The sequence below is a fragment of the Rousettus aegyptiacus genome, unplaced genomic scaffold (genome assembly GCF_014176215.1).
Source record: "Rousettus aegyptiacus isolate mRouAeg1 unplaced genomic scaffold, mRouAeg1.p scaffold_m13_p_7, whole genome shotgun sequence".
NCBI classification, from domain to species: domain Eukaryota; kingdom Metazoa; phylum Chordata; class Mammalia; order Chiroptera; family Pteropodidae; genus Rousettus; species Rousettus aegyptiacus.
Window position 1 is genome coordinate 108,065,297 of NW_023416310.1, and position 14,408 is coordinate 108,079,704.

Consider the following 14,408-nt stretch of genomic DNA (forward strand, 5'->3'; position numbering starts at 1 on the left):
AGGGATCAGGTACAAGAGGCTTGGTAGGGGGGCCAAAGTCTGTGGAGCGATTTCTACAGCTCCTTGTGAGACTGGGTTGCAGCTTGTCTCCACCTGAGGCCACACTCTTGCTTAGCTTTAGCTCTTTTCCATGCCTTGTCCTGCTTCCCTCATTCCCTTCTTCCGAGAGCACTTCTCCAATACACCACTCAAACAAGAATTCTCACCTCAGGCTCTGCTTCTGGGGAACCTGACCCATGATACCAGCAATGCCTTCACGCAGGACTATCTTGTTCACTCTTTTAAAATAAATTCCTATCTTGGCCTTTGCTTATGACTGCCCCCACCCCTACCCAAGAACGAGAGCTTGATAAGGGAATAGCTTCAACACATTTCTAGAACAGTACCTGAAACACAGTAGGCACTCAATAAATGCACTGAATAAATACAGGGGAGAGCCCGGGATCTGTTTTATGCCTTGACAGTCAGCTCCCCTTCTCTGTTCTGAGCTGATCCGTCCTGGAGGCATTGTGAGTCATAGTGGGTGGATATCGGCTGAGTGGCTCAGAGATGGGGCCAGGCCTGGGACAGAAGCTCGGCACCTTCAACACATCCTCCAGGTGAGGTAAAACAAGCCATGAGGATTCTTGGGGAAGGGTCCTCTGGGAAGGTGCAACCTTCAGGGTGGGGCTGGTTGCACCTCTTGGACCCTCTGTGGGCTTCCAAAGACGTCCCTGAGCCACAGCTAAGGGATAACAGCACTGAGCCTCTATCCAGCTGAATAAGCGAGTTTGAATTGATGAAGGCATAACAGAGGGAACCCTGCCCAAGGTTCTTTAATTTTTCACCCTTCATGGAGAGAAAACTTTAAAAGAGAACACATAGTCCTATTCTCACAGGACAGAATCAGCACTTAAAGGGTGGGGAAGGAGACGGAGGATGGGACCTGTCTATCTGGATTTTATCTTCCTTCAAGATGTAGTCTGCTTGAGACAAAAGTCATGTATAGTCTGCATGAATCCTGTTACCTTGAGCCCTAAGCATAGGTCTTAGTCCATGGCACATGTCCCTAGGATGTCACTGAGCACACTGGACTGTGAACTATCTACACACACATCTGGCTCCCCAGCTGGACCAGCACCAGCATCATCCTGAAGGCAGGTACAGGCTGTGCTGGGACTCTCCGCCCTGACCAGGGCCCGGGATAGAGCAGGTGCCCGTTGGAGGTTGCAGAATAACCAAATTATGAAGGCAGTCACACTATTGGTTATGCCAGACATCCTACCAAACTTTTCAGAATCCAAATCCAGCCCTGACTTCGTAATCCTTCAGCAGTGCCCTCCTCCCCTTGTCCAGCCTCCTCTTCTGCTACCCCCAGGCAAGTAACGTACACCATATCCACCCTAAGCTCTTCCTCACCTCTGGAACAAGTAAGCTTTGCCTAGCTCTTCACTCTCCCTAGAGGTTCTCTTTTCCATTCCAATCCACCAGCCAAGTCCTGCACATCTTTGAAATACCTGTCTCTGCTATCATGCCCTTCTCCCTTATAAGCCCTCCCCGCAGCCGCCCAGCGCTCAGAGAGCGGGGGTCAAGTCCTTCATGGGCATCTTTGACCCAGGGCCTGACCCAGAGTGGTCTTCGGGGTAGGTGATTTTGGAAGATTGCCGCTAGTGAGAGTGTGTAGGGATGGGCTCCTCAGTGGCCACGCCCTATCCACTGGGCGTCGCAGTTTGAGGGGCAGCCGGCAGAGAAAAGACTTGCTCACTGGGTCCCTTGCTCCCTAGCAGTACCCCTGGCTCGCCTTCGCCATTCAGGACACCAGGGGTCCCAAGGCAAGGGCGCAGCCCCTATCTCCCACGACCTCGCGGCTCCGTTCCTGCCACCTGGGCACCTGCCGAGGCCCATCGGTCGTCGCCCTGGAGGCCTTCAGGTACCTGGCCTCGGGCCACGCCAGCCGCCTGTGGGAACAGCTACGGCAGCTCTGGGCCGACCACTTCTCGCGGCGATTTTCGCCACGGCGCCCGCCGCTGCGCCGCCTCTCCTCTATGTCCACCTTCTACCTGTTGGACCACTACACGCGCCAGGCCGAGCTGGGCCTCAGTTACGGCGCGCCACGCACACGCCTTAGCGACGAGGCCTTCGTGTTTCGCGGCGGCCGCTGGACCGCCGAGGGCCAGCCCGGGCGGTCAAGTCCGCCGCTGCCCACGCCAACCATCTCGGGCTGGAAGGCGCAGGTGCGGCGCGTCAAGAGCCAAGTGCTGCTGGAGGAGAACAACTACCTGAAGCTGCAGCAGGAGCTGCTCATGGATATGCTGACCGAGACAACAGCGCGCATGCACTTGCTGGAACAAAAGCTAAACAGCGAGGCTAGCCCCGCGGCAGCGGCCCGCCCCTGGCAGAAGAAACTGCGCAGACGCGACAGCGCGGGCGGCTTGCTCATGCTGGAGCTGGGAGCATTGGAGTCGCGGTGACGCAATAAAACCCGTGCGGCGCACGCGCTCCTCCCTCGCTGCGGGGCCCTGGGGCGGGCGCGAGCGGGGATGATTCTCCCGGGCCCATGCGATGCGGCGTGGACGATTGGCTCAGCAGGTCCCCAGTGGAGGAGGGATGTGTGCGGCCCGCTGAGAACGTGGAGTGAGAGCCAGGCTTGGCAGCAGGCGGTGCCATTCTCGGTCCAAGGGACACAGGGCGAAGTCCGGGAGGTAGCGAAACCTTGGGCGCTCAGGGACCCGAGATGCGGTGAGGCGTGCTGGACGGGGTCGGGGACCTTACATTTGGCCCTTATCGGCCTCCAGGCGCGTTCGGGAGAGCTTTCACCATGAGTCCAGAGTAAGTGTATTTTAGGACCAGGAAACTGTTCTCCTAATGAAGCTTTCTGGAAACTTGGACTCTGCCTCCCCCTCCTGGCTGTTGGGCTTTTGGTGAGTTTTTTCTCCGGTGCAGGCGTCCTTTTCTTCGTGGAAACAGGATCTGTTCCACCCGGTATAAACAAGTACTCTCCAGGGAAAATCCTGTACACAGATAGGATTTGCCCACCCCATGCTATTTTAAAATTCTGCGTTAGTTATCAACACTTAAGAATTTGGAGTATTGGACGTGGTCCCATAGTGCAGTGGTTAGCACCTCTGCTTTACACGCAGAAGGTCTTGGGTTCCCGCCCCAGTGAAGCCAAAGCTGATGGTCTATGACCATGCCACCCTGAACAAGCTCATGTCTAATCTCGGAAGCTAAGCAGGGTCGGGCCTGGTTAGTACTTGGATGGGAGACCGCCTAGGAAGACCAGGCACTATATTCATTAATAACAATAATGTGTAGTAATAAAAGAATTTGGAGTATTTCACATCAAAAATAATGATTTCCTGTGTTCTATCAGTGTTTGGTGTTCTCTCTTAGGACACGAGGAGAAACATACTCCCTCAACTTACACAGTAAGGTATATCAGGTGCTGTGGGGAGTGTGTTGTACCTGTGAATTATGTGGCTGCATGACAAAGGTGATGGATGGCACTGGTTCTTGCAATCTGCAGTCTTTCCCCTGGAGTGTAGACAAGCCTTTATGTCATCAACCAGAGTCTAGAGCCACGTGATAATAGAAAGAAGCGGTGTCCTGCCTCAGCCTAACTTGCTTTCAAGGGTAGATTAGAAATTAATAAACCACTACTGTGTATTGTCAACTAAAGGTTGAAGGTCACCGGCGCCAATTAAGTACCAACAGGAGCCCTCAATTTGGGGTGCAGTGAAGGGAGAGTCAATGTAAACAGCTCAATCATGAAACAGCATGTCTGTGAGATAGCTAAAGCACAGAGGTCCGTGTTTCAGCTCAGCTCAAGTGTTCCAGCCCATTGGTTGATTTACAAGTCTAGGAGTTTCTTTATAAGGGTGGGTCCAAATGGCATGAACACAGGACAGGAGGCAAAGAGTTCAGTGCAGCTGTTTGCTGAAGTGCAGAGAGCATGAGGCCCCTTGCTAGGACTACTAGAGGTTTATGGGTTTGAGCCCCAATTAACTACCATGGGTCCTTAACAGGTATGTCATTCTCAGGGTCCGCAGTGTAAAAGCATGGCCTTATTTATTAGCAAGATGACACAAAACATGTCATAAGACAGTAAGGTTAACATTTCTTTTGAACAGCGTTCTTGCATTTTTATTTTGTATTAATATATTAAAAACATTTAAAATATTTATAATTGTGAAATAATATTTCCTTTTAAAATAACAAAATGAAATATATAGAAAAGGAAATGAGAAGAATCAAAATAATAGCAAAACAATCAAAGAAGGTGCTAATAAACTATTTAAGTGAAATAAGGTACTAATAGAGAAACTATTACAGTGAAAGAAACTGTATTAAAGTGAAACTATATTAAAGTGAATACAACCACTCGTTGTATGATTCTGTTTATGGAGAAGATCTGGAATAGGTAAATCCACAGAGACAGAAAGCAAATTGGGGGTTACCAAGAGCTGGGGGAAGCAGGAAGAAGAGGGTAACTGTTTAACAGGTGCCAAGTTTCCTTCTGGGTTGAAGAAGTTTTTGGAGCTGTAGTGGTTGCATAACACTGAATGTTCTAAAATCCACTGAACTGCACATGGTATAATCATTTTGTGTTACATGGGTTTTACCACAAAAAAAAATATTTCAAAGGAGGAAAGTCCTTTACATATAAACATGAAGTAAAACTATGTGACATAAGGAAAAAGCAAAAATCATAAAGGTGACCCAAGAATGACTAAAGTTGAGGGACTATTGTTTTGGCCAGAATACCTGCAAACAACTAATTCTAGAGTAACAAAAAGCACCTGCCTGTCAGACCAACAGCAGGCAGGCAGGGAGCCCCATGTTTAGGGAGGGGCATCCAAGTGGATAAAGGGCCCAAATTAAATGGGGCAGGATGAAATATTTTGAGCTATCTGACTTTGTTCTTTCTGCTCTGAAATATCACCCCCTGACTGAGGTGGCATCAAGCTCATTGCCTCTGGGAGGATTTGTCAGAGCAGAAAGCAAGAACAAAGGACTCTGTGGCTTTCACTGCCTACAGCTCAACCCTCTGGGAAGCAGACCTTTGCAAAAATATTTTTAGGCTTGAGGAGGGAGGTCAAAAAAGATGTGGATTTGTCTGCAGTAATTGGAAAGATGAAAGGAAATGGGAGTAGAAATCCTAGTAGGTAGGTCTCCCATCTTGGAAAAACTTTTCTTGACCCTACATTAGCTTTCAGCTACTGCCCCACTTCTCTGCTTCTCTTTATAACTAAACTCCAAAAAGTTGCTTATATTCACTGTCTACAATTCCTCCCCTCCTTTTCTCTTAATCCCCCTCAACTTTGGACTTCTCAACCCCTACTCTCCGCAGCCTGCTCTTGTCAAGGATGCCATTGACCTCCAATATTAAGTCCTTTGGCCAATTTTCCATCCTCCTCTTGGCCCATTGGCAGCGTTTTATGCAGTTGACCCCTCCTCCTTGAAACACTGTTTTCACTTGGCTTCTGGGGCACCACACTCTTCTGATATCCCACAGTTGCTCTCAGTGTCTTGCCGATTTTTCTCTCACTTCCTTCAAGTATCTGCTTAAATATCACCTTTTCAGCGACGTTTTCCCTGATGGCTATTTAAAAGAGCATGACTTCTCCCTACCTCCAACAAACCAGCATAACTTACTCTCCTTTCCTGCTTTTTTTCTAGAATTTGTCATGATTTGACATGTTATATGTATTTTGTTGTCAGTGCCCCACCACACACACACTAGAATGTAAGCTCCATAGGGCTTTATATTCTTTTCTGTCCTGTATCTCAGTGTAGGAAAGTGCTTAACACTTATTAGGCCCTCTCCAAATATTTCTAGAATGATCGAAGTTCCACAAGAAATAGGTGCATGAGTCCCAGGGAGCAGAAGGTGCTTGACCTTCGGTATCATCGCAGATTGTCCCCTAGAAGGTGACGAAGGTGTACCAGATACTTTGGAATTTCTAGGTACATCTGATCAGGCCACCTCTGATTGTAGCTGCAGCTGTGGTGGATGGCTGTATACACTACTGGTGCCTCTTTTCAAGTATCTTCTTTGCTTTCTGCTTCAGGAGCGCTTGCAACCCATAGGCGTAACCTGGGTGTGCAGAAGAGTTAATTAATGCCTTCTGGGGCAATCTCCAACCAGTAAGGGACAGAAGTCAAAACACAGTTGAATTTTCCCTCTACTCTGTGTTGTCCTCCTCATTTCCTCTCTCATTTCCTGAAATCATCAAATAAACCACCCAAGTTCTAGGCTCAGGCTCTGCTTTTATGGGGATTCAAGCTAAGGCAGCTAGCAAGAAGTAGTACTAGAAGACAAATGATAGGATGGTAAGTGAGAACTAGATTGCCCACCGTTCAGAAGGGAACAGAGGCCTCTCCCCACTGTTGGTAAGGGTGCTGGGGATACCTCTAGTGTCCTGAAGCACAAGATCTTACCTCTGGTGCTGTTGGAATTAATACAGAGAGGAAGCAAGAGAATTAAAATGTTAAGCCACATTCAGAGACTGCAATGTGCTAAGCAGCCCTGCAGCCAGGCCAGGAGGACAAATTTTTGCTGGAGTTGCTAACAACCCACTTCCTACACCTGCGCCTGGGGGGATGGGGAGGTGGGGGCGGAACCAGAGAGGGAAAGTCATTCCCTATGGCTAAAACCTTGGGGAACCTAAGGATTAAAGGCTGGAAACTGCCTGCAGGCCTTTAATTCTACAGTCTTACCTTTCACTCTACATACTCTTCCTCTTCCTCACTGTATGTCCTCACTGTATCAAAGGCAATGGGGACTAAAGAATGACATATAAACTGAATTCCCAGAACACTCAGGGTCTCTCTCAGTGCCTTTACTCTGTCTCACTGTCTCTCTCACTGTCCCCCTCACTCTCTGCCTCTGAGGGGAGACCACACTGTGGAGTGTTATCCTTTTTCTAATAAACTTTCTTTTTGACTCCAACTTTGGCATGTGTGTTGAATTCTTTCTACACTCTCCGCCAAAGGACCCTTTTCTCTCGGTACAGGGCTTAGTCACCCTGTCACTTGGGGAAATTTGCTCTGTCCTGCATCAGAAATTGAAGGGAAACTTTAGCTTAGGCAGTAGCTTTGGCACTTGAAATATATGGAGGCAGTTGTAATTACAAGGATTATTGGAAGTGACAAGCTTTCCTAACTGCCTTAGAAGCTTTGAAGAGTGAATGAAAGACTCAGGTTAGCTCACTCAACTCAGGGCATGCTGTGCTAGCAGAAAAGTCTCCCACAACAACACTTCTGCAGCCAGGAGGCAGAGTGCTGGAAACAAGGCCCAAGATTTAATCCTCAAGTTAGCATAACTCCGAAGGAGAACACATACCTATAACAGTTTTCCTGTACTGAAGTCGGGGCTTTTAAAGGGAAGAAATGGGGCCCTGAGGCTTAGGATGGGATGTTTGGGTGAATATACCTATGAGCTTTGAGCCTGCAGTGTCCTGAGATACTCCTGGCCAGAAGCTACCTCCTTCCCCATGACATTTGGCCCGGAGACAACGCAAAGATCTCCCCTGAGATGAATACCTTATAATATGTGCCAGTCCTTCTCAAGATCACCTCTTCTCATTGCCTTCAGACCAATAACTAGGATCATGTCTCAGCATAGCCTGAGAGGTGAAGCACAGTCTGTACTCTAGGAGGAAATAGCTTGATCACCCACAAAGGCCGTGTCTAACAGCAAGACCTGAGGGAACTCACATGGGGGTGGAATTTTGAGGGTACCAGACTTGATGATGGGATATATAAGACTATGTAGGACTTGACTGACATGGGAGCACTTCCCATGACTGAAGACAAATTCCTGCCAAGACACAGAGCTTGTCCTAATGTGCTACTGGATGACTCCGGAAGCTTGAACATGATGGCAGCCTACAGTCAATGAGGTAGAGTTGCTAGAACTGCCTTGGCCAATTTTTGAAGAAGGGATCGAAGACTTAGGGAAGTAGGAATGTTAGAATAGGCTTATTCCATGAAACTGAGATTCACCATTTGATACTGTTCCCCAGGAGCTGCCCAGAGGACTCCCCCTTCACTAAGGCAGTAGAAAACGTGACAGTGATAGGGATATTGCATCGCTGAGAAGCTGTTGGTGGCTGCCCCTGTAGGCCAGGGTTGACAGCAGGAGCTGCCGTGGAACTGAGCTCCCTAGTGTCATTGGGGACAATGGGATTCTACAATAATTCCAGATGGTGCTAACTATGCATCAGAGCCTGGAGGGCTTTCTTAACCAGGCTCTGCAGCCAAATCAGAATGGCACTAAGGGGGCCTTGGTTCTTAGAGATCTGTGGCAATACAACAATAGGCCATGATGTTCACAGGGACAAAATAAATGCGCAGCCAGGGAGGCAGAGAGCAAATCGTAGGGAGGTTCAGGGGTTGAGGATGAGAGGCAGGGCAGCAGAGATCTGGCAGATTCCTGTTAAAATGCCTTAGTATTAGGTCGGTTCAGACACATCTAAGGGAAAGGAAGGTAGGGAAAGTTCCTAATTGACAGAGTTAAGTTTGCAGTATGAGATGCTGAGGTCCAGCACACAGAGAAATGAATGTGACCGTGACTGATCAAATATGGACCTTTTGGGGTGTCCTTGTTCAGGCTGCTATAACAAAATACCATAGATTTGGAATTTGGTAGCCTGTAAACAAGATACCTGTTACAGTTCTGGAGGCTGGAAGTCCAAGATCAAGGTGTCAGCATGGTCAGGTGAGGGCGCTCTTGCTGATGGCCAATTTCTCGTGTCCTCACCTGTGGAGAGCAGAGTGGATGCCTCCAATAAGGGCACTAATCCCATCATGAGCTCTCCACCCCAAGACCTCATCTAATCCTAATCATCTCCCAAAGGCCCCACCTCCTAATACCATCATATTGGAGGGCAGGGCTTTGACATGAATTTTGGGGGGATACAGAAGTCCCAGAATCAGAATCAGACTAAGCAGGCAGCAGTGATGAGACCAGGACCCCTACCTGCACCACCGTACTCTGCACCTCAACCCACCCCACCAACACAGGTAACAGCTGGGACTGTAACATAGTCCAGTAGAAACGGTCAGTGGTTTCAGTTCTACAAGATGAAAAGACGTATGAGTATGGTGCACAACAACAGGAATATATTTAATAGCACTGAACTCTACACTTAAAAATGGTTCAGATGGTAAATCATATGTCATGTGTACTTTACCACAATAGAAAAAGGAAGAAGAAATGGTTAGTGGTGACTATGTAGAGATTAAGGTCCAGAATGGAGTATTAGCCAGAAGAATGTAAGAAGCAGCACAGCTATCAAGAGGAAAAACAGACCAGTATCTGTTCAGAAAACAACCTACAAATCCCAGGATGGATGTGCTTGAGAGAACGCATGTAGGTTAAAAGGGGAGAGGTGCAGATGTGACTGCCTAGCAGGCACAGGCAATGGTCACGTGTCCAGGGAGACTAGCGCATTGGCTTTTCATTGGCTAGGATGGGGTTGTGCCCTCCTGCCTTTTGTAGGGGACCCAGCTGTCGGATCATAGTTGTGTCTGGCCAGGATCAAAGTGCTCACAGCCTTGTCCCATCTGTCTACCTTTCCTGCTCCCATCTAGCTGAGCTCTGAACAGCTTCCAGTGGTCACATAACCTTGCTCCTGCCTCACCCATCAGTTGTGACATGGGGCTGTGCTCCTGGGACTGCTCCTGCCAGGATCTCCGTTGCCCAGGCAGTTTGGGAGGCCAGTAGGGCATTGCCTTGCCTGTTGTCGATTCTTATACATGTCTAGCACAAAGGCAAGATCACTCAGAAGCTTGAGCTAGTTGTGTTCCATGTGCATCTGCACATGTGTGGGACAGGATGACTACAGAGGACTGTGGTGACTGGAGGGGACTGGGCAGGGACCAAAGGCCCACAGAGTCTGCTGGGTCACTAGGAACAGTGCCATTGAGGAGATACAGAGCCTCAAGTGGGACCTTGGAAGCAGGAGTGGCTTGCAGCTCTGCCTGGCACTGGCTGCTCTTGGAGCCACAGAGCAGAAGCCTTGGCCCTGCCCCCTGGGGAGCCACCACCCATGGCATGTCTGTTGTTCCCTGGTTCCTCCTAATATATTGCACTTGCAATATTTAACAATACTGTGTATTATCAAATACTCAGTCTGTTTTCAACTGATCCCTGTCCAATGCGAATGTATTTAATATCATTATCTCTAATCAGACAGGGCAGAACTGAAGTAAGGGAAGAGGGTGGTGGGGCTGCCATGTGCTCAGCAGGGTGGGGCTAGGGATCCTCTTTTGAGATCCATGTCCTCGGGCTACACCTGCAGTCCCATGCCTCAGTCCCATACCTCTATTGGGAGAAAGTGGAAGGTCAGTCAGTGGGTTAGGGTAGCAATAAAAAATTTTAAAGACAAATACGGATGGTTACAGAGTTGTAGGCAACATTTCAGCTTTTTTAATATTAAGAAGGCTCAACTTATTTAAGCAATTGATGATAAAAAGTAGAGGAAATCATTTAAATAAAAAAATAAAATCTTTGCTTTCCCCTTACAATCTCTTATTAAAGTATATAAATAGTACAGGAAAATTTTGCTCTCTTAGTTAAGAAATAACATTAAATCTTAACTTTATATAAACACACCATTGATATTAAAACTTAACTTTAAAAAACATTGTAATAACTCAACTTTAGCCAGCTTGATTATAAGAGGTAAAATTTTGAAATAACCAGAACAAAATTATTTTCATTTCCCTTAATGAAAACGTATCTCCATACCTTATACCATTTTATATTTAAAACATATATCAATTTCTTTTGTATTAATTAGAATTCTTAACTCTTAGAAACCTTAATTTTAGTGACACCTAAAAGTAAGCAATTAGCATTCTCTAGATTGGACATTTCATAACCTGTAGAAACATAGGCTCTTTGACAGGTAAATATATTTCATAATTTTTATAAATACACACTTCCTCGACATAGCATAAGACATTTTTATTAACAAAATCCAGATATCTTTAGTTTTTTTTTGTATTAATAAGCCAAAAGTAAGTAAACTAAATTAATTTAGCAATTGATGTTTCAGTATTTTATCTGATTTGGAAATGTTCTAGATATTCAATAATTTTCATCCTTTACCTTAGTAAAACTCAAAACTTTCAAGTCACCAAAATATTTTATTTTATTTTTTTTAGGCAAGGCACCCTTGCTTGACCTCCCAGATTGCAAGATCCTCCTTTTTTGTGTGTGCCCACAGCACACCTGGTCTTCCTAGGTGGTCTCCCATGCAACTACTAACCAGGCTTGACCCTGCTTAGCTTCCAAGATCAGACAGAAATGGGCTTGTTCAGGGTGGCATGGTCATAGACCATGGGCTGTGGCTCCAATGGGGTGTGAACCCAGGACCTTCTGCATGTAAAGCAGATGTGCTAACCGCTACACTATGGAACCACGTCCCTTTTTAAATTTTTATATTTTATTTTTTTCAATTATAGTTGACATACAATATTACATTAGTTTCAGGTGTACAACACAGTGATTAGATATCTATATAACTTATGAAGTGATCATAAATCTAGTACCTATCTGACACCATACATAGTTATCAATGTTATCAACTATATTCCCCATGCTATAGTCTACATTTGCATGATTCGTATAACTACCAATTTGTACCACTTAATCCCTTCCCACTTCACCCATCCCTCACCCTCAATCTGACAACCATCAAAATGCTCTCTGTATATATGAACTTGATTCTGTTGTTTGTTTGTTTATCCTGTTCTCTAGATTTCACATATGCTAGTTGTCTTCCTCTGTGTGACTTACTCTACTCAGCACAATACCATACTCTAGGTCCATTCATGTTGTTGCAAATGGCAAGATTTCATTCTTTTTTTATGGCTGAGTAATAGTGCATTGTATATATGTACCACCTTTTCTTTATCCATTCATCTATTGATGGACACCCAGGATGCCTCCATATCTTGGCTACTGTAAATAATGTGGCAATGAACATATGGAATCACATTTTCTTTCAAAGTAGTGTTTTGGGTTTCATGGGATAAATATCCAGAAGTGGGATAACTGGATCCTTCTTTGTCTTTTAAAATAGCCTCCTTTTTAAAGTTTATTTTTTCTGGTATAAGTATTACTACTCCAGCTTTTTGTTTGTTCATTTCCACTTTCATAAAACATATTATATCATCTGTTTACTTTCAGTCCGTGTGTGGCTTTTAATCTGAAGTGAGTCTCTTGTAGGTAGCATATCTAAGGGTCTTGTTTTCTTATCCATTCAGTCACCCCATCTTTTGATTGGAGCATTTAATCTATTTACATTTAAAGTAATTGTTGCTAGATATGTAGTTATCACCATTTTATTATTATTTTTAAAAATCTTTTCTTTTTTCTTCTTCTTAAAGAAGTCCCTCTAACATTTGTAATACTGGCTTAGTGATGATGAATTCCTTTAGCTTTTTCTTGTCTGGGAAGCTCTTTATCTGTCTTTTGATTCTAAATGATAGCCTTGCTGGGCAGAGTACTCTTGGTTGTAGGCCCTTGTTTTTCATCACTTTGAATATTTCCTGCCAGTCCCTTCTGGCCTGCAAAGTTTCTGTTGAGAAATCAACTGACAGTCTTATGGGAAGCTCCCTTAAGTTGGTAACTAACTGCTTTTCTCTTGCTGCTTTTAAGATTCTCTCTTTGTTTTTGGCATTTTAATGATAATGTGTCTTGGTGTGGGCCTCTTTGGGTTCATCTTGTTTGGAACTCTCTGTGCTTCCTGGGTTTGTAAGTCTATTTCCTTCACAGGTTAGGGAAGTTTCTGGTCATTATTTCTTGAATAATTCTTTGTTCTCTCTCTTCTTCTTCTGGTATCCCTATGATGTGAATGTTGGTATGCCTGATGTCATCCCAGAGGTCCCTTAAAGTATCCTCATCTTTTTGTATTCTTTTTTCTTGTTGCTATTATAATTGGGTGTTTTCTGTTACCTTATTTTCTAAATCACTGATTCAGTCCTCCATTCCATCTAATCTACTGTTAATTCCTCCTAAGGTATTCTTCATTTTGGACTTTTTTTTTTTATGTTTGCTATCTCCACTTTTGTGTTTTCTATCTCTTTATTAAAGTTCTCAATGAGATCATCTACTCTTCGCCTAAGTTCATTGAGCATCCTTATCACCAGTGTTTTGAATGCTGCATCTGGTAGATTGCTTATGTCCATTTTGTTTAGTTCTTTTTCTGGAGCTTTGTTCAGTTCTTTCATTTGGGACATGGTTCTTTGTCTTCCCATTTGCTGCCTGCTTGTGTTTGTTTCTATGTATTAGGTAGAGCTGCTATGTCTCCTGGTCTTAGCAGAGTGGCCTGATGTAGTAGGTGTGCTATGGATCTCAGTGGCACAGTCTTCCCTGGTCACCTGAGCTGGGTGCTCCAGGTATGTCTCTGGTATGAGTTGTGCATGCCCTTCTGTTGTAGTTGAGCCTTGGTTGCTGTTTGCTTGTCAATGGGAGGGATTGACTCTCAGGCTGATTGGTTGTGATGACTGTCTGTGATTAGTGAAAGAGCTGTTGCGCAAGGGCTGACCCTACAGAGCAGCATTTGCTTTAGCAGGGCTTTTGTGCCTGCCCTGTCTGCCCTTTAGTGTTTCATCCTCATGTGTAATCCTGGGTGGTGTTCAGGCTCAGACTGAAGCCAGCCATAGGTGTACAGGCTAGGGCCTCCTGGGAGGGGCCCCACCAGAGGCCAGGTTCAGCTGCAGCCTGTGCCCTGCCCAGGGCCACCTGGCATGAGCCGCCAAACAATCCACAGATGGCTGCCACCCACCTGGGCTTGGAAGTGCCTTGAGAGGTCAAGCTAGGAACCGAGGCTAGCTGCTGCCTGCAGGCTTTGGGCTGCTCAGCAAGAGATATGGAGAACACTGAGGCCAGATTCTGCTGCTTTGGGTTTCGTGCACATTTGAGAGATTTTAGGAAAATCCATAGCATGAACCAAGACAGTCCGTTTGTATGGAAAATCTACTGGAAGCAGCTTTGGTGGACCTGCGCATTAGGAAGGGTGGTGTCTCAGAGGCTCACCTGGGAAGGATGACCTGTGTTGGCCAGGTTGATGGAGACTCAGATACAGCTCCTGCCTGGGTCTGTAAGCTAGCGAGGGAGGGTCAACAGAGGAACAATGCCCTCTGCCAGCACCTCTGTCTGAGAGAAAGCTGCCCCTCCAGCCCTTGCCCTGGAGCCGGACAACTCAGTATCTCCCCATACATCTCTGGTGGTTTTTGAGCTGCTGTCCCAGTGCTGGAGCTCAGAGTGAGTGAGTTTGTCACTAAGTAAGTCCATGCGTGGGTCCTTTAAGAAGAATATCTGTGACTGCTTCAGCTCTCCGTCTCACTCAGCCATTGTTTCCTGGTTTTCATAGCCAGAAGTTGTTGGGACTTCTCTCCCTGACATGGGAGCC

The 14,408-nt window shown here is 46.0% G+C and overlaps 1 protein-coding gene across 1 annotated transcript; it reads left to right on the plus strand.

Annotated features, from left to right (window-relative positions):
• The first annotated feature begins 616 nt into the window (after nt 1–616).
• On the plus strand, nt 617–4,097 carry CBY3 (chibby family member 3). The gene is given in 3 exon segments (XM_016147662.2): nt 617–732; nt 1,761–1,884; nt 1,887–4,097. Coding segments are annotated over 3 exon segments (804 nt in total). The 3' UTR covers nt 2,451–4,097.
• The last annotated feature ends 10,311 nt before the right edge of the window (nt 4,098–14,408 follow it).